The sequence below is a fragment of the Mirounga leonina genome, unplaced genomic scaffold (genome assembly GCF_011800145.1).
Source record: "Mirounga leonina isolate KUSES-001 unplaced genomic scaffold, KU_Mleo_1.0 Mir_115, whole genome shotgun sequence".
Lineage (NCBI taxonomy): Eukaryota > Metazoa > Chordata > Mammalia > Carnivora > Phocidae > Mirounga > Mirounga leonina.
In genome coordinates, this window is record NW_023270268.1 from 63,337,620 (window position 1) to 63,356,195 (window position 18,576).

The following is an 18,576-nucleotide window of genomic DNA, read 5'->3' on the forward strand; positions in this document are numbered from 1 at the left end:
GACATGTTCTTATTACTAAAATCATTTAGGAAAGTAAATGACACAGAATAAAAGAAGCCTCATCTCACACATCACATATCATATCTTAGTCCAGTGGAGGCTACACTATTATTTCATCTTGTGATTTCTTTGTAGCTGACATTTTAGAAAGGTAGGAACATTCCAAATTTAATCAATAGGGACCCTAGGTTTACAAATTCATGTATTGTGTAAATGCTCAGGATTTAAAATCCCATACTGGTAAACTTTCTGTCTCGTGCTAAGTTTACCTTTCTAGCAGGGTAGATGGCAGAATCCTGGTCTAATATTCTCCACCCACTCTCTATCATTTCCTAGTGTCTGCTTTTGCCTTGTCTCATTTGTTTGGGTCACTTATTATTTCTGAACTTCTATTTTAAGTAGTTCCAAATTGCTTTCACAAGTGTGTTTCATAAACCAATAAACTGGAAAAAGAAATGTTTTTCTTTTTTTCTTTAAATAATTTGTACTATTCATTTACCTATAAAACACTGTTTAAAACTCTTACTAAAAAATCCGGGTACAACGTTATTATCATAATGGTATAAAAGATTTAGTTGCTGCATAAAGGAATGTTAGTAATTAGGTACAAATATTATCACTATTACATACTTAAATACATTGTTATAATACACCTGTAATTTATAAGTATAATCATCAAAAAGTAATCTTTGCTAATCATCCTAAAGAGACATAGAAGCAATGACTCAAACTATGATTCTCATCCCTTTGCAACATCATCATTTTTACTAGTTTACATGTTTATATACTTAAGTATAAATCTTTAAACTGCCTCCATAAGACAAACTTACCAGGAGACACTCTGCGGGAACTCATTTGAGAATGTGTTTTCCCTTAAGGCATCAAATAAAAATTTCGGTGGCAACCAAACCATGTTTGTTTTTCTGAATTCCTATTACAGAGAAGCTTTGCATTCCTCAGTGGCTGTAAACACTCACTGGCCACATGTCACGGCCTGGTTCTCCTTTTCTGGGCAGAGCAGGGTAGATGCCAACCACTTAGCTCGGCTAGAGGTGTAACAACCAGGGATGTGCCCACAGCCATGTGTATCCACATGGCATTATGGACCTCACTTAGCACTGTGGTAGCACTCATTAGAAAGGCTGACTTAATGCTATTAAAAAGAGATAAAGCAAAAGGACTCTGGGTAATGGATGAGGCAGCTGTTAACATCTTCTATTGTGATTGTATAACTGATGTAATTAATAATACTAATTGTATTAGTACTGCAAAGCTCCAGACTCTGATATTCAGAGTCCTTTTTCCATTGTGTAGTCCCATCTAGGACACTGTAATGCATGTAGCCTGCTAATTTTTAAAATCAGCTTCTCTTTCTCCAGGCCTGTGAAATGAACAAAGCTCTAATTCTTTCCTACCTGCCCTTCGTAATTAGTCCCTGTATGGAGGAGGGGAGGGGAAGGAACATAGGGCTGGGATGGTTTTCTCCAGGAAACCAATCTCCCTCCACACATTTAAAAAAATTCAATGAGAAAGACAAGATGAAAATAAAGAAGGGAGATATGCTCTGATTTATTTGTACAAATTGTGCCTTCTAATTTTTTTCAGGATTGTCCACGTGCTCTGAGCTAGCTTTGTATCTACTCTGAAGTTCAATTAAGGTTCCCAAACTAAATGCAGTGTCCCTAGGTTTTCTCCTCTTCTCCGAACACAAACTCTGGGATCTGACCAAGCTTTAAAATGAACAATGATTCGTACAGGATTGAAGGAGGTGGTACTTGCCCTCAATATTCTCACCTGTTCCTTTCCCTGCATGCCCCTTATTCCAATGATGCCAAACCAGTGGCATCCAGTGGTCTCCACTTTGGCAACTTACCCTTGTGTGTGCTCTCCTGAAACACCACATGCCTCACACTTAGACCCTCCAACTCAAGACAAATAAAAACTTACTCAGTCCTGTTGTGGTATTTCTGGCTAATAATATTACAGTGAGTTGACACACTTTAATAACAAGAACTTGGGGGACCCCTACTAGAGTCCTGAGTTAATGAAAATGCAAAGTGCACGTCAGGTATGTTGCGGAGGTAAAATTTCAGGTGACTTGAATTCATATCTCAACATATGCTGATTAATGTAGCAGATCCTGAGTCTGGGGCCCTGTAAGCTATTTATGGGAAGGCAGGTTGTCATACTAACTTACATGAGCAGGACTTACTTCTATATAGATATAGTGCTTGCTGTTCTCTATCACGTGGATGTAAGCAGCGTGGATGGACTCTTCATGGTACTTTATACCAGCCGACCAATCAGCAGCAGAGCGGAGCAACTACAAGGCAGCAATCGGAAACGAGCAAACAATTGAGAATGATGCCAGATGTAGTCATAAAATGAAACCAATCCTTTTTCTTCTACACAACTGAATGATTACAGGGGCTTGGGTGTCATGTGTGGGCCCAAGGAGAGGAGGTGGGTGGGACACTGGTCCTTGGACATAATCCATAAGGAAGGAGCCTGGCTAGAAGTCAAGCCCTGAATATATCCTCATCCACCCAGGATTATTTTCATTCAAAACTGGAAATCATAAAGTGTAGTTTCTACAAAGAGTATCCCAAAGTACCTCTTCTGGGGGCTATGAGTAGGGTGACCAAAGGTATTCTTTTTCCATACTGGTTCCACAATTACATCAGAATGTTGTTCTGGTGAATTTGTTAATAGTACCACTTTTACTCTCCAAAGTGTCCTGTTTTGAACCATACGATAGAGTCACCCTAGCTCTGACGTGATAATGTCCTGTTTCCTTTTCCCCCAAATAGGAAGTGTTCAGATTAATACATTTTAAAACACAAATAGGTTCATTTAGATATATAATCTTGGCGTTGCCTTTAATCAGCTGACTGATTCTTGGTGTGCCTCCTCATTGCTCACCTTTCTCATCCATACTGCCTCCCCCTATTCAGACACTCACCTGCTCCCACCTGGATTACATTAAGAACTTCCAGCTCAGATACCTGAGTATATGTTAAGTACACTGATACTTAGCGGGACTGCCTAGTTCAAAGCTCAGCCCAACCACTCAGTAGCTTTGATCTTGGTCAAGTTTCTCAACCTCCTGGTGCCTCAGATTTCTGTTCTATTAAATTGAATATGTATTTTATAGGGTTATAGAGAGGATTAGATGAATTACTATGAAGTGTGCAGGAGGCCTACTACCTGGTAAGCAGTATATAAGTGTTTGCTATTACTAATGAGAACATTAGAGGATGCATTTGAGCTACGGCACATCACGTCAGAGCTGAGCAGAGATTATGGCTGTGCCGGGGACGGTGCACCAGAGGACATACAAGCCTTGCAAACTAAGAACAACCGTTCATCACTTTTTCCAGTATTCTAACTATGACTGCAGTACAATGGTGGACAGACAGTAGGTACTCAGTAAATATTTATTAATTGATTTTCCTTAAGTAATAGCATGATGTTGCAAAAGAATCACTATAAAAATAGATTTGCTATTCGTGATTTGAAATGAATATTGAAACTGTCTCTCATGAGGTCAACTGAAATTAAAAACAAAAGAATGGCTCCATATTATTAGGAATCTATAAAGTGATCCAGTATGTAATTGGTTTTATGTTTATTACATATAAAAGATCTCATAGAATTCTTGATCTAATCAATAACTTTAAAATTTGCATCTATAACACTCATGAAATTCAAACTAGTACTTACTAACATCATTGATTTTATCCTCAAAATCTTACTCTTTAGTATGAGGTATTTATTACAAAATAGCTTCTCCCAAAACACTTATTTAATTTTAGCAGATGAATACATGCCATTGGAAAGTTTAATTGTGAGCAGCAATAGTCAAATATCTCAAAAAAAAAAAAAAACCTCACAAGGAAAATTTAAATAAATATGATCCACACTGGGAAAATATCTTGATTTCACATCATCTCTAAGGAACTGCATGATTGTGTATCAGTAGAAATGACAAAGTTCTGAACAAATGGAAGTTTCAGTTGTTAGTCCTCTCAAATTTATGCTGAATTTGGTTGTGGAGGGGCATCTTCCCCTCTGCTACACGGACTGATCGTACTGATCTACTGATCGGGTTCTACAGAATTCTGGAAACAATGTATAGAATGGCAGAGTATGCTGGACAGATAGGAACTCTGGAGATCTGTGCTACAGCTCTGCCCTTACTAGCTCTTTCACCTTCAACAAATCATTCTTATAGCAGGGAGCCTTGGTTTCCTCCACTGTACACCTGAGATCTCTCTCACACACAAACCCACCCACACACACCCACACCCACACACGCACGCACGCAGCATTGCGCCACAGCTGCTGGGTGAAGAAACAAATGGCATAATAAACACACAGAGCTACGGTATGGGGCACATAGTAGCTTTTGATATATAGGATTTCTACCTCTAAAAACTTACAGGCTTAGTTTATATACCACCTTTGGTGGCCACTTCTCAGTCTCCCCCTCAAATCCAGAAACCTTATACTTTTCTTCCCTTTTTCACTTTCCAAATTTGCCCTGATTTAAAGATTTAATAAGCTAATTAACATAAGATATAAAGGAGGAGTGCCAAATCGGTTTCAAGTCTAGTCATGATGTTTGAAGTAGTTTCCTGGACAGCTATGCCAAAAAGAGGCTCCCAGGAACGAGACACACTGGGGAGGAAAGCTAAGATTGATGGCGGACAACTCCATGAAGGAAAAGGCAAGTCATGCATTTGCCATCTTTCCTGTGAAAGATACTGGTAAATGTTTCCCTTAAAGAGACACTTAAATGTTTAAAATAAGTATATTTGTAAGCCAAAAGAAGAACCTGAAAGAGAGCATAAGCAACGTGGGGGAGTGGGGGGTGGGGGGAGCCTGATGCCCATTAAACCTCAGCATGTGGGAGGTGGCCCCCCTCCTGGGGTGGGGGTCAGCATTATCAATCCCATTGTTTGAGTCCAAACTCTATTGTTTTCTCACAATGAAAACTAATTTTAGAAAGTCATCATTTTGTATTAAATTTGAACATATCTTTCAAGTAATACAGAAAAAAATAACTTGGTATTACTCTTCTATTACTCTTACTATTATTCTAATTAGTCAACATCTATCACCACAAGAAAAACTAAAAATACAGATTTCCCTTTGGTCCTGCCTCTACCGTTGAACGAGGGACCCTGAGGTGATATACAGATCAACTCAACTGCTTTAAATGCTTGATGGTCTAGAAAGTTTGTAAACAGCCAAACAGGCTAAACATACTGTGACTGACTCCCTTCTGTTTTAAATTTAAGATTTACTCTCTCCTTTTTCTTAACTGGTCTGACCAACTTGTCCTGCATTTCTGTTTTAAACCAGTGGAACTCAGACAAGCCTCAAACCCTTGCTTACACATGCAGAAATGGGCCTTATCTTATTGCCCCAAGAATATGGAGAATCAAATCTAACCCTCACTTTTCAAACCTCAAGTCTGAATACACAATTTTAAAGCATATAAAAAAACCCGCATTTCTAATTTTATGTTTTAGCCTCAAAACTGTAACTAGAACCTGTCATTTTCCTTTGTACCCTGTCCTATTTTTTAACTTAGAAGATAGCCTTCTCGGGCAAAATAGGTGAAGGGGATTAAGAGGTCAAACTTCCAGTTATAAAATAAATAAATCACAAAGATGGCATAGAGGATTGAGTCAATGATATTGTAATAATGTTGTATAGTGACAGACAGTGACCACATTTACCATGGTGAGCACTGAGTCATGTACAGAATGGTTGAAATCGTTTCGTAAAGATAGATAGATAGATAGATAGATAGATAGATAGATAGATAGATAGGCAGGCAGACAGAAAGATAACCTCTTTTATCCACAAGCCCGATTCCCTTATATACATGTGGGCCCAATTTGAATATATGAATTGAAATTCAGAAATTTCTTCTTGAAGGAAAACTTTCAAAACTTCCTTAGTATTTGTCCCAAATTACTTTTCCCTTACTATAATGCTTTTCTTCCCTATAAATTCAGCACATATCTTAATTTCTTTGTATTTCCCTAAACTCCCAAATCAGTCAGTTGTGGACCAGAGATTGTTAGGACCATTTATATGTCCCTCTAGCAGAAGTTGGCTTCCACGGAGAAGCCCATCAGTGGCATGGGTTGGGAGACAAGGGAAGCACTCAGACCGTTGGGCCTTATTCTTCCAGTCCAAGGAGAAAAGCAGGCCAGGAGCACCAAGAAATGGACTAAGTTCAAGAATTCGCCTCATACTATCAAGCCCTTGCTTCTAATCACCACTTTGTCCATTGAGTGTCATCCATTCACCACACAACATGGGATGATCCTTTCGCCCGAACAATAGGGAAAAGTTAACCTTGAGGCTGAAGGAGAGGTAGAAAATAAAACGTAAGGGGAGAGAAGTCCTAGGAAGAAAGGTGTAGACGGGGGCTCTCGGGAGCCAGGAAGAAGCAAGAAGAGGGTTGGGGGAGGACTTGGAGCTGCTGCAACAGAAGAGGACCCTAAAAGGCAATCTCGACATGCAGCTTTGCCTTGCTGGAGCCCTTGGTGGTTACAACCAGCCAGATCTCGTCAGAAACAGCCTCTGCCTCGTGGTTACCACCTCGGGCCCTGGTGCCAGACTGCTCAGCATCCAGCTTCAGCCTCACTGTTCCTCCCTGGGCTATTTTAACTTCCCAAAGTCTTACTTTCCTCATCTGTGAAAATAAGAGGCCACACAGGAGTCCAGTTTAGAGACTGGTGAATATTGAATGAGATCATCCACAAAATGCTTAGTGCAGTGCTGGGCAGAGAGTAAACACTCCCCGTTCATGGGGCTTCTCCCTCCAAGAACCACAGCAGCAAGCACAGAAATGCCACTGCATGGAGACCTGGTCCATAAATGGGCATACAGCCTCCATGTTAGGAAACTGCCTTAGAGGAAGTTAAATGGCTTTCTTTTACCCCTCCCTATCTACTTTATTTTTTCACAACACAAAACATGTTGTGGTCCTTTGAAATCTACATTGATTCCTACATTGACATCCTGCAGAGAGTGATGTGGCCATTTTCCCCAAGTGTAAGGAACAAGTTTTTCCACTAATATAATTCGGATGTCATTCACACACTCGCCTGTATAGTTTCTTTTCTGTTTAATTTTTTTTTTTTAAGATTTTATTTATTTATTTGACAGAGACATCGAGAGAGGGAACACAAGCAGGGGGAGTAGGAGAGGGAGAAGCAGGCTTCCCGCTGAGCAGGGAGCCTGATGCGGGCTTGATCCCAGCACACTGGGATCATGACCTGAGCCAAAGGCAGACGCTTAACGACTAAGCCACCCAGGCGTCCCTTCTGTTTAATTTTTTTAACAGACAGAGAGATCAAAGACGTAACTCCAGCAGAATCATTTCCCTCAATTTGGCAGGACTTCTCAACAATGATTGTCTAAGGACTGGCTTTTCTACAGTAGGCTGCCCAATTTAATAAAGAGGATTGTTCTCTATATTGATTCCATATTGATGCTAATTTGGCATCAGGCATTGTCTTTTACCTTGATAAACATGCCAGAACGTCCTCTGTCTTGGTCATTTACCTTACGTGGCAATGATAGCATTAGGGCACCCAGTTTGTTCTTTTTCAGGAGAAAATAAGTTCTTTTATACAATCTGTGTGTAAGTGGTTTCGGAGCCATCTTTCCTCCACCCCTCGGCCCCAAGCCTTTCTCCTGCTTTGTCTTCTCTAAATGTTCTTGGCAGGCTTCTGAGAATGCCCAGCTCCAAGGGGAAACACCCGAGATTATTTTAAACCTGCTTTCAGGTTTGGATGACTCTTTTTTTTTTTTTTTTTTTTTTTAGTAGCAGAAATTTATGTTGGTGGGGGCAGCCTCTGTCCCCCCTGCCCCGGCTCTAGTCTCCCTAACTAGTCGCCCTGGCTGGTTGTGTCAAGCCTTCTGCGATAGCTGAGCATCACAGCTGGTGTTGGAATTACCAAGGACGACTGGACCCAGTGTTTTTGTGTTGAAAGAATTAAATCACTGGGTTCCTTTTTGCAAATAAAAGAACATGAATCTTACCTACTCTCTACTTTATTATGTCCAATGCTCTTTCTCTCCATTTCAACAAATACATGGTATAAGGATTTTGTATCCAGAACTATCCTTGTGACCCACCCAGAAGAATGTCAACTGCTTTGTTCCAAACTCTTGAAAACACTAGGGAGAGCTTGAGGACTGAAGCTAATACTGATATAATCCAAACTAGTGCACTTTCTAAGCGCTGTTGCATGGATTAATTTAGCTCTCGCCACCAACCCTATGGTCTCTGTATAGTTGCCTACAACGCACCAGGTCCCATCTCCCGGCTCCCTTCTGGCTTCTCTGGAAAACCACGGATTCAGCTAGATTATTGCTTTGGGCCTCTAAGCTCTACTCACTCATGACTTGAAAATAATAATGTCTAGAACAAGACGCATAACGTGGAGAGCCAGTAAATAATGTGAAGTGAAACAACACTGTGGTCAGAACTTTACGGAAAAGGAGACATGAAGCACGCTGATTTCTTTTCTTTTTTCGGTTTCTTGTCCTCTCAGACATCCCTGACTTCAAAAATTTGGCACTGTGCCCACTGTTTTCACAACTGGAGTGATTTTGGCAGTTCTGAAAAACATCTCCTGACTACCAGGAACACTTCTCCACTTAGGTGGGAGTCCTCTTCAAGAAAAAGAATACTAATTTACAAATGCAAACTTTGTATATGCTAGAATTACAGCCACAGCCTCCCTACTGGTATCCTTGCTTTCACTTTCTTTCTCATCTAAGTTCTTCGTATGTACAACCTTTAGGTCCCCAAGTGTGTTTGTTCAGAGAGATGGAAACAGACACGTGACAAAATGAGAGACCCTCCATCCATTCGGCTTGGGAAATTCTCACAGCACATTCATTCTTAGTGATTCCATGATACGTATCAGCATAACAAGGGCGCTAAGAAATCCTGTGCTCAGAAAATCTGCCAAAACTTCTCTGTCCATGGAAAATTTTCTTGTGGCACAATTATTAGCATTTCATAAAGCATTCCTATATCATGCTGCATCTTGGATGGAAAAAAAAAAAGTTCCAAAGTTCACTAACGCCTCCAGGATCAGGTCCAAATTAACCAGGCCAGCACTCTGGGGCATCCTTAAGCCATCTCAACTTCACCTGTCAACTCTTCAAGAGCAAATGGTCTGTGGCAGTCAGGTCTACCACCCACGGAGCTTATTACTTACAGGAGACACCCAGTTCTCTCGTCCTCACTGCCAGACTCTCACAGCGTGCTGGGCCCTACTGTCAAGCTAGCAGTTAGTCCTGGACCACACCTAGCCTTGTTAACTGAATAGTTCAACGTCACAGCTTTCTCTTCCCCAGCTAATGAGGCTTCCAGAGGCCGAGAACTTGTGTCTTCTTCCTCAGCACCCAAGTATGCATTGGTGACTTCACTGTGCAAACATATGGCACTTAATAAACATATGTTGACTGAATAAATGAATTAATGAGGAAGTCTTGGTAGACTTCCTTTCAAATCAATTGGCTCTAGAGGTTCCTGAGTCCAGGCCACCCGAGCATATCAAGCATATCGAGGATGAACATAGAAGTATATCAGGAGATATCACGGATCCAGCCCCATCTCTAACACCACATTCAGTGATGCAGAGGAGGTGACTCAAGGGAGGCATTTGATAGAGTGGACATGCAGAGTATCTATCTACCATGCCAGGGAACTGGATGAGAATATATAAAACAGGGCTTTACCCACAGGTAAGAGAAGACATATGTTTATGCAACACCAGCATACAACTTCCTTTGCTGATCACAAAAATATAGAATTCCGAGAAATTCCTTTTCAACAGATGCTTAATTCGCATCTGCTAACTTTGATAAGTTGATCACTGAGTCAACTTTAATGCCATCTCAAATCTTAAATTAAATTCTCTTGTTTTCTTAACATGAAGGTTCCTATTTTATCTTATAGCATGAGTAATTTTTCCCTCCAAGTAGAATAAAATTAAACAGGTTCATAAAATATTCATTAACTGACATATGAACATACATATATCTGTGCCTCTAAGTTTAAATTAATTGTCTCCTGTAGCCTGGGATAACTAAATATTTGCTATAAGTATTTCTCTCAAGTGGTTTATCTCTTTGATTGTTCTCTTATTTCATCTATGGCCTGAAATGTCTTTTTATTTCTTAGATACAAATACTACTTGTATATAGTACAAAGTAACTGATTTAGGCATTTCATTTACATAATCATATTCACTAGAATCCATGTCCAGATTATATAAATCTGTATTAGTGATGTCAGTAGCAGACTGCTGGATCTTTATTTGAACAATCTTTTTTTTTTTTTTTTAAGGGGGGGGTTGGGGAGGGGCAGAGGAAGAGGGGGAGAGAGAATCTTAAGCAGGGTCCATGCCCAATGCAGGGCTCGATCTCACAACCCTGAGATCATGACCCGAGGCAAAATCAAGAGTCGGATGCTTAACTAACTGAGCCACTCAGGCGCCCTTACTCAATATTTCTGATGCTGATAGGACGACCTTGAACAAAAGGCAATGTCAAAGGCTGCCCATCCTAGTTCTGCACCTGATGATCTCAAGATATTTGAGGTGAGGTAACAATGGATCTAGAGCAGGATTTCAAGCTCCACTTCTACCTACAACCAGCTGGTGACCCTTGACAAGTCTCATAGCCCCATTGGGTCTTAATTTTCCTACGTGTAATCTGAGATGCTTCAACTGGATGTGGTAAAATTATGTGACTTCATTAAGCAAATTCCATATTCTATTAAAAGAGCCTCTAAAAGGCATTTGGCTAATTAGGAACTAAAATTATATTGAACTATAACTAGCTTCTTAGATGTGAAGTTTCAGCCACCTTCCTGGTGTTTACCCAGTATCAATCCCCGGTTAACAGAGTATCATGTTGCTAGGGTCACTTCAGAAGGAATAACAGGACAAGCCTTTCCTTGACTGGCCTTTCCTAAGAATATTTATTTATTTACACATTTTCCAATTATGAACACATTTATTGGAATCCTTGTGACATAAAGATCCTTAATTTACTTGTAAACTTAATACATTTTTGAGGAAACTAAAACCAGACCCTTTATAGCAAATGTTATGAATGGAGGACAAAGAAACTTTTAAAAATATTTTGTAAGTGTAGATGAGCTATTCCAGATTGATTAACCCCTCTTGAGTCATTGTGCAACCTACCAGTGATAATATCAATCATAGTAAAAAAAAACCAAAAAGCAAAATTTCTTGAGCATTTGAGGTTTTTACAACTTATGCATAAAAGATTATATCGATTAAGAATACACATGCTTTCTGTGAGACCCTCTCAGAAGGGAAAGACTTCTTAACAATGATTGCTTTATATTTCAGTTACAAAGTGACTCAACTAAGAAGATTATCCATCACTTACTCTAGGATAAGTGTAAGTATAAGACCCTAGGATAGCCACAGTGGGAGGAACAGAAGCATAAAAGTGATGAGTGTGTCGCTAAAGAAATTGATAATACAGGTGAAACAAGAGATGAACATGTAAAGATAATGATGAATACGCTACAGCGTAGAATAAAAGATGAGTAACAGAGGTAACAAGTGGTAAGGAAGTAAAACTGTGTGTTTATTATAAGAGTTTTAAAAAGAGGATAAATGGAACACACTTTAAATAGGAAATATAATACTCAATTTTAAAAGGTCTATTCAGATTTGATTTGGAGTTGTCCTCATTGAGAAGCCAATGTACTAGGCACTTAATCCAGTAAGAGTAATTTTACTCAGTAGCATTTAGTGAAAAAGAAAAGCTAGCCTTACCTGTACATTGGCATGGACGGACCCAGGCACTTGATATTTCAACTCATGGGCTGTTGTTTGAGATTTGGGAAGCAGAAAAGGATAAGAAAGGGATCGATATTTTGACTTCATAATCTAAAATAAAGAAAAACAGGTAAAAAAAAAAAGATCCAGATGAGAAAATAGCTCCATTCCTCCCTACTTTGTGATTATAAAAGAAATTCAGATTCATTTGATAAAGAAAAAGAAAAACATTAACAGTGGAGTTTCTAGTTGAAGAGGCAATTGATTATTTATTTTGTGTTCTTTCCATTTTCCGGAGGCAGAGAACTCCTTTTCTTCTTTTTTTTAGTTTTTGCAGTGGGCATGTATTGTTTTATATTTTTAAAGAAAGCTTAAATGTGATCTAGAGTTATAGAGGTATATAATGGCAAAAAAATGGTATTTTTTTTTGTAAACTGATTTCTTACTATGTTGTAGATATCTTGTCACAGCAGTATAGCACTGTATATCCTATTTTAGTAACTTCCTAAGAAAATGATAAGGAACCATAATTTGTTAAATAAATTCTTATTAATGTGCATTTCAGTTATTTCTCATTTTATCAGAATTATTAGAAGCAATATCAAAATAAATTACCTATCAGATTACTTCTCTTCTTTAGATTTTATTTTTTTATTTACTTGCCAGAGAGAGACAGCACATACAGCAGGGGGAGTGGCAGGCAGAGGGAGAGAGAGAAGCAGGCTTCCCGCTGAGCAGGGAGCCTGACAAGGGACTCGATCCCAGGACTCTGGGATCATGACCTGAGCCGAAGGCAGACGCTTAACCGACTGAGCCACCCAGGCGTCTCCAGATTATTTCTTTAACTTAAATACCCCCCCAAAAATTTTCTGAGTTAAAGGCTGGATACTTTTTGAAAAGCTTTATGGGGTTTACCAGTTTATCCTGCCAGGAAGAGAGTATATAAGCACTGGAAATCCCAAAACCAATCACAGATAGGTTAAAAGTAATATTCCTTCATTTATTCATTCATGCTCCCTTAATTTTCGTTAAAAACATTTCCATTATTTTTCAAACAGACTCCGTGCTCAGTGGGGAGTCTGCTTGAGATTCTCTCTCCCTCTCCCTCTGCCTCTCCCCAACCCCCCTACTCTCTCTCTAAAATAAATAAATAAATCTTTAAAAAATATTACCATTATTTCTAAAAATTTGTAAGGTTTATATAAATAAAAACTTATGTAAATGAAAAATCAGGTGAGATTCTAACTTGCTGATAAAACAATTTCTTCCCAAATTATCAAGGAGACTAATGCCTTGTCATAATTTATACTAAAGAAGATGGAACCTTAATGCCACCTGGGTGGTAGGTACTTAAGTTATTCCCATATGTAATGAAGGCATATGACACAGTCTGAAGAAAAGGAAAATGGCGGGCGCCTGGGTGGCTCAGTTGGTTAAGCGACTGCCTTCGGCTCAGGTCATGATCCTGGAGTCCCAGGATCGAGTCCCGCATCAGGCTCCCTGCTCGGCGGGGAGTCTGCTTCTCCCTCTGACCCTCCTCCCTCTCATGCTCTCTGTCTCTCATTCTCTCTCTCTCTCAAATAAATAAATAAAATCTTTAAAAAAAAAAAAAAAGAAAGGAAAGGAAAATGGCCCCATCTTCTCACACTGCTCCCCTCGCTCAGAGCCACCTCCCAGAAGCGTGGACCGGTGTGAACCCCCCAGCGCAATGCTAGGACTGGGAGGACTTGAAAGCTCGAGCTCTCTCATCCAAACAAAGCCCCTGTCCCCCCTACAATAGCCCTCCAGCTGACCATCAGCACAGACCAGATGCTTAACCAACACTGAGGATCCAAAATGTGAAAAGGATCACAATAGGCCCCGAAAGTGGCATCTATCTCTCTGTGCTCTGAATTGTCTGCGGTAGGAGAGTTCAGGAACGTCTTCTTTTCCTTCTGCCCGCCAACCCTGGCGCTCTGGCAACCAGGCACTCAAGAACGGATGGGTCACCGCAGTACCTTCTTGCCAACCCTCTAGGTTTCTCCTCTTCCAGGCTCTCTCTCTTTATGTGGGCTGAATCGTGATAAGGTCAACCACGTACCTTCGTGAAGTTCCAGCGCTGGATGAAGTGACGGGCCACATCACGAGCCGCCTTCCCGTGGACTGCAGAGGCGATGTCATGCCATGGCATCCGAGGAGTGGAGTGTCTGTCAATGAAATCTGCCCAGGTGCCCCAGGCACAGATCATCACTAACTGCTCGGCCAGGGACAGAGCCATGTGATTCCAGCACTGACCCCGACCGTGATCCGTCAAAGGAAATGTGGTAATGTTCACTATGCATATATTACTTGGCTTGGGTGGAACAATACCTTTGCCAAGGGACACAAAGATACACACTGAGGCGCACAGTCCTCCATGGGCCTCCCCCCAGGATGTGTCCATTTCACTTAGTATGAGATAATCACTAGGCAAGGCAAGATGCGAGTTGGCGTAAATTATCTAAGGTTGTGGACTTAATATTACATTTTTCTTTTGTGTCCTGTTGAACTAACCTCAGGCTATGTATACAGTTCCATCTCTATCTTCTCTTAAATACATAAGTACAGTGATAATCTGAAAATGTGCTATTTTCATGCTGGAAGATGAAGATGATACGCAGAAAAGGGGAGGATCAAAGGAAGGGCACCATCTCTTGCAGAATTACAGATTATTACCCCCAAAATATGCCTAGATGAAGCCTGGAGGTCTCAAACAGTAAGCTGTATCTCATGCTCTTTTCTTACTGTAACTACGAGGAAAAGTCCTTAGGTATATGACTGAATCATAGTCTCCAAAGTTTTACCAAATATTCAAAACAAAACAAAGCAGAACAAAGGACAATATATCCTGTGTATGCATACTCTCTCAGATGCTGACAAGTAAAAAACAAAATATAAGCAGCCACCCATGATCATGGCACTCACCAGCAAAAGGCTTATCCAGTTGAACCCAGTCTTTGAAGACAAAATTGCAATAGTCCTTTCCATGCCAGAACCTGGTTTCCCCGTGGAGCTCTCCCATGCCTGTCTGCAAACTGCGGATGGAGCTGGTGTCTGTGAAGGCAGCAGAGACTATGTTCAGGTGGGGCCCGGTGGGGGGGAGGGGTGGGGGGGAGTGGTGGGGAGGCTCACCTCTCACTCATTAAACACCCAGGGAATTCTGAACTGTCATCCTTAAGGCACAGAACTAGGGCAGCATGTGTTCATCCCATCTGAGGCTGTGGGCCAGCAGGGTTTCACACTCTACACAAGTTTATCACTAGTAGGTAGTTGGGGTTGTAACCAGGCTTATCACCTGACAGTGAAATTCAACATTCTTCTCCCCATCTACCAGATGACTGAAGAACGGATCACAGAGCTAACTGTGAATAAAGAACTCACTGGGAGGGACAATGAAAGAGCAATAAAGCCAGGTCAGGCAGAGAAACGTGAGAGGCAGAGGCCATGAAGAAATCACGCCCTTGGCTCTCCCCAGCCGATATGGTGCACACCCAGTACATAATTCTCGTCTTTGGCATCTCAAAAGCAAGAACCTCAAATCTGCAGGCAGCCCCTGTTCCAGCCCTGGAATTGTCAAGCTAAGTGACACTGAGCTTCATCTTTTGGGGTCAGAAATTCTTTATATATAAAAGGAAGAATTTGGCCTAGATGGACGGCATCTAAGATTCTTGGGCTCTCACATTCTACATTCCCAGCATCATAAATGACATCCATAAAAAATATCACAACAACACACAGAACTTATGATCACATAGGCGCAAAAGCAGCAATCCACTGCAACGTTTCACGTAGAGCTCTGCTGGGACCGTTTCACTAAAGGGTGAATACTTTGACTTAAATAGTTTGTATATTTATGGGCTATGTTGACCACAAAGGCAACGAAGCAGGAAGACGAGCAGAACTACACACCACAAATGCAGCATTTGGCACAGAAGAGGCACTTAACAAAGACAACACTGGATGCAAAACTAGTCGCTGAATGAATACATGGTAGCACGTGCCAGTGAGAGTAGCGGACTGGCCCCTACCACCGCACATCCCAGAACTGTCTTTCTAAAGTGCAGACTGTTGGCTTAAAAGCATTTTAAGACCACCTGCTGCCTACAGGGAGTCAAATCCTAAAAGCTGAGTGTGCACAGAAGGCTCTTTCCCAGCTGGCGCCAACCTCCCTCCCGGAGCCTTTTCCCCGCAAGCTAGGCGCACCATATTTCTCATAGTATTTGGACAGGCGTGGTCTGTTATGTCTTCGAGCGGCTGGCACATTATTCCTTTGGTCTGGAATGATCTTCCCTCCCTCTCATCCTCAACTTCATATCCTTCCAGAGCCACATTAGCTGTTACCTGCCCTACCGCTACCTCGCAGATCCCAGGAGGGTGAGGCAACCCCTAGCAGTGCTGTAGAACCGTCAGCAGCTGCACCCCCAGGGCTTCTGATTCTGTGACACAACCGCATAAGGATGCTCCCCACCAGTATTCAAACTCCTCAGGGCTGCAGAGTGTCACTTCGCGGCTTGCTGTAGCTCCTGGTATTCAGTAGGCAATCAATCAGTATTTGCAGAGCGCAAGTTTTTAAACAATCACCACACACACTGCTGATATTCTACCTTAAACTGAATAATTAACCTTCAAAGGTTACTGAAATTACCTATAAAAGAAAAGTGTCTGAGGGCGCCTGGGTGGCTCAGTGGGTTAAGCATCGGACTCTTGATTTTGGCTCAGGTCATGATCTCAGGATCATGAGATGGAGCCCCACATCAGGCTCTGGGCTGGGTGTGGAGCCTGCTTAAGATTCTCTCTCTCTTCATCTCCCTCTGCCCCTCCCAGCCTCTTAAAAAAAAATGTGTTAAAGTGCTATTCTTTTAGACATATTATTTATTTATTTATTTATTTATTTATTTATTATTCGAGAGAGAGAGAATGTGTGCGCACGTGCATGCGTGTGCACACACGTGCGTGCACACACACACACACGTGTGAGCAGGGGGAGGGGCAGAGGGAGAGGGAAAAAGAATCCCAAGTACACTCTACGCTGAGCTTGGCGCCGGACACCAGGCTCCATCTCAGGACCCTGAGATCATGACCAGAACCCAAACCAAGAGCTGGACGCTCAACCAACTGAGCCACCCAGGTGCCCCTTAGCATGCTAATTATTAACAAAACTAAATAATGTTAAAAACAGAATTCTATTGACTTCTCCCAGTGATTTATTTTCCTGCTCTGTTAAGACTAAAGGCCAAAGTACTGGTAATCTGTTTGCTCACCTATAAAATCTTTACAGTAAGCATGGCACTTTGTATTTAAAAAAAAAAAGAAAGAAAGGAAAAGAAAACAGGAACAAAGAATGAGATAAATAATGGGTCAAATTCCAAAATAAAAAATATATATATATAATACACATATAAGCTAAAGCTCTATATTTACATACATACACTTGTTTAAAAATTAACTTTCACCTAATAATCAGTTATGATAAGAAAAACAAAACAAAGCAAATTCTAGTCTCAGAATATTATGTTGGTTCTAATTGGATCCAACCTGTTCATAATTCAAATTTGTTTTTGGTTTCAGTCTAAATAATCTTGGCCTAAGTTATTCCAAATAAATCAGGGTCTTCCTCCAAACACATGAGATATTAAAGCAATAGAGCCAAGGACTCCTAGTTACTGTGATTACTGCTCAGAAGTGTGTGAGCACCTACAAGTAGAAAGAGAGGCTTTTTACATCAGCGATGCTGATCTGAGGGCTTCTCCTTAGTCTGCATCTGGCTCCCAATTGATTGCATGAATGCACCTGCCTTGTCTTTGGCATAGGTTTTGGTGCCAGTTTTCTGCCATCCTCATCCATCAGTGGCTCAGACCCTGCCTGCCAAGGCTGCATCCCCTACACCATTACTCCAAACCCCGTTCTTGATCTTCTTTCCTAGTTCCTCCTCCCAAACAAAGTTCTCCCCAACCTTCTCCAAAATGTGCCCCTCTAGTTCTGGCTTCTCCTTTGGCTCTAAGAAGTACAGCCACTTCCAATGTCTCGGCCTCGTTCACCTAGCTGTCCCACCTGCATTTAAAAGTGTTTAACACTAGAATCACTATTATCCTCACAAAATCAAGCCTTCCCTGGAGATTTCTGCTTTCTGTTCATAGTTACTCAAGCTCAAACCTCGAAATCTACGTTGGCTCCTCTCTTTTCTTTGCTGTCTTCTCCGCCTACCTCCCGATTGCCACTTCCCAAATCCTAATGAAATTCTGCTGATTCTTTCTTTGGAAAAAAGTTTCTTCCATTTACTTCATTCTTGGGACAAGCTAGTCAGACTCCCTGTACCTCTAGTGTAACTTAGTAAAACACCACCCTTAACACCTCCATCCCCCCACGGCCCCTCTTCTTCAAATCCCACCCCCACCTCTCATCCCCCAGGGATTCTCCAACATTTAGTAGATGAAATTCAATGTCGCAGCTTGATTTTCAAGGCCCTCCATATACAGGTACAGATCTATCCCATCAACCCAATCTATACACAAATTTACGCATCCCTTAACCAAAATTTCAAAACCCAAAAGCTCTGAAAATTCAAATGTTTTCTTACAGTTCATGTGTTAGTAAAATCTGACCTCAACTGACAAGAGATTGTAATCTTTATTTATCCCACCTGCTGCTGAACAAATATAAATGATTTCCTTACAGGGTATTTCCAGGACCCTGC

At 41.1% G+C, this 18,576-nt stretch overlaps 1 protein-coding gene across 5 annotated transcripts in view; it reads right to left on the reverse strand.

Moving 5' to 3' along the window:
* The window catches only part of PLD1 (phospholipase D1), a 191,977-nt gene that overhangs the window by 51,080 nt on the left and 122,321 nt on the right, over window positions 1–18,576 (reverse strand). For all 5 annotated transcript variants that reach the window (XM_034998945.1, XM_034998928.1, XM_034998938.1 and 2 more), the window contains exons 17-20: window positions 14,808–14,936; window positions 13,945–14,063; window positions 11,862–11,975; window positions 2,213–2,323 (exon numbers count right to left, since the gene is read on the reverse strand). In XM_034998945.1, coding sequence (XP_034854836.1) covers window positions 2,213–2,323; window positions 11,862–11,975; window positions 13,945–14,063; window positions 14,808–14,936 — 473 coding nt within the window. The remainder of the gene's footprint in view (window positions 1–2,212; window positions 2,324–11,861; window positions 11,976–13,944; window positions 14,064–14,807; window positions 14,937–18,576) is intronic.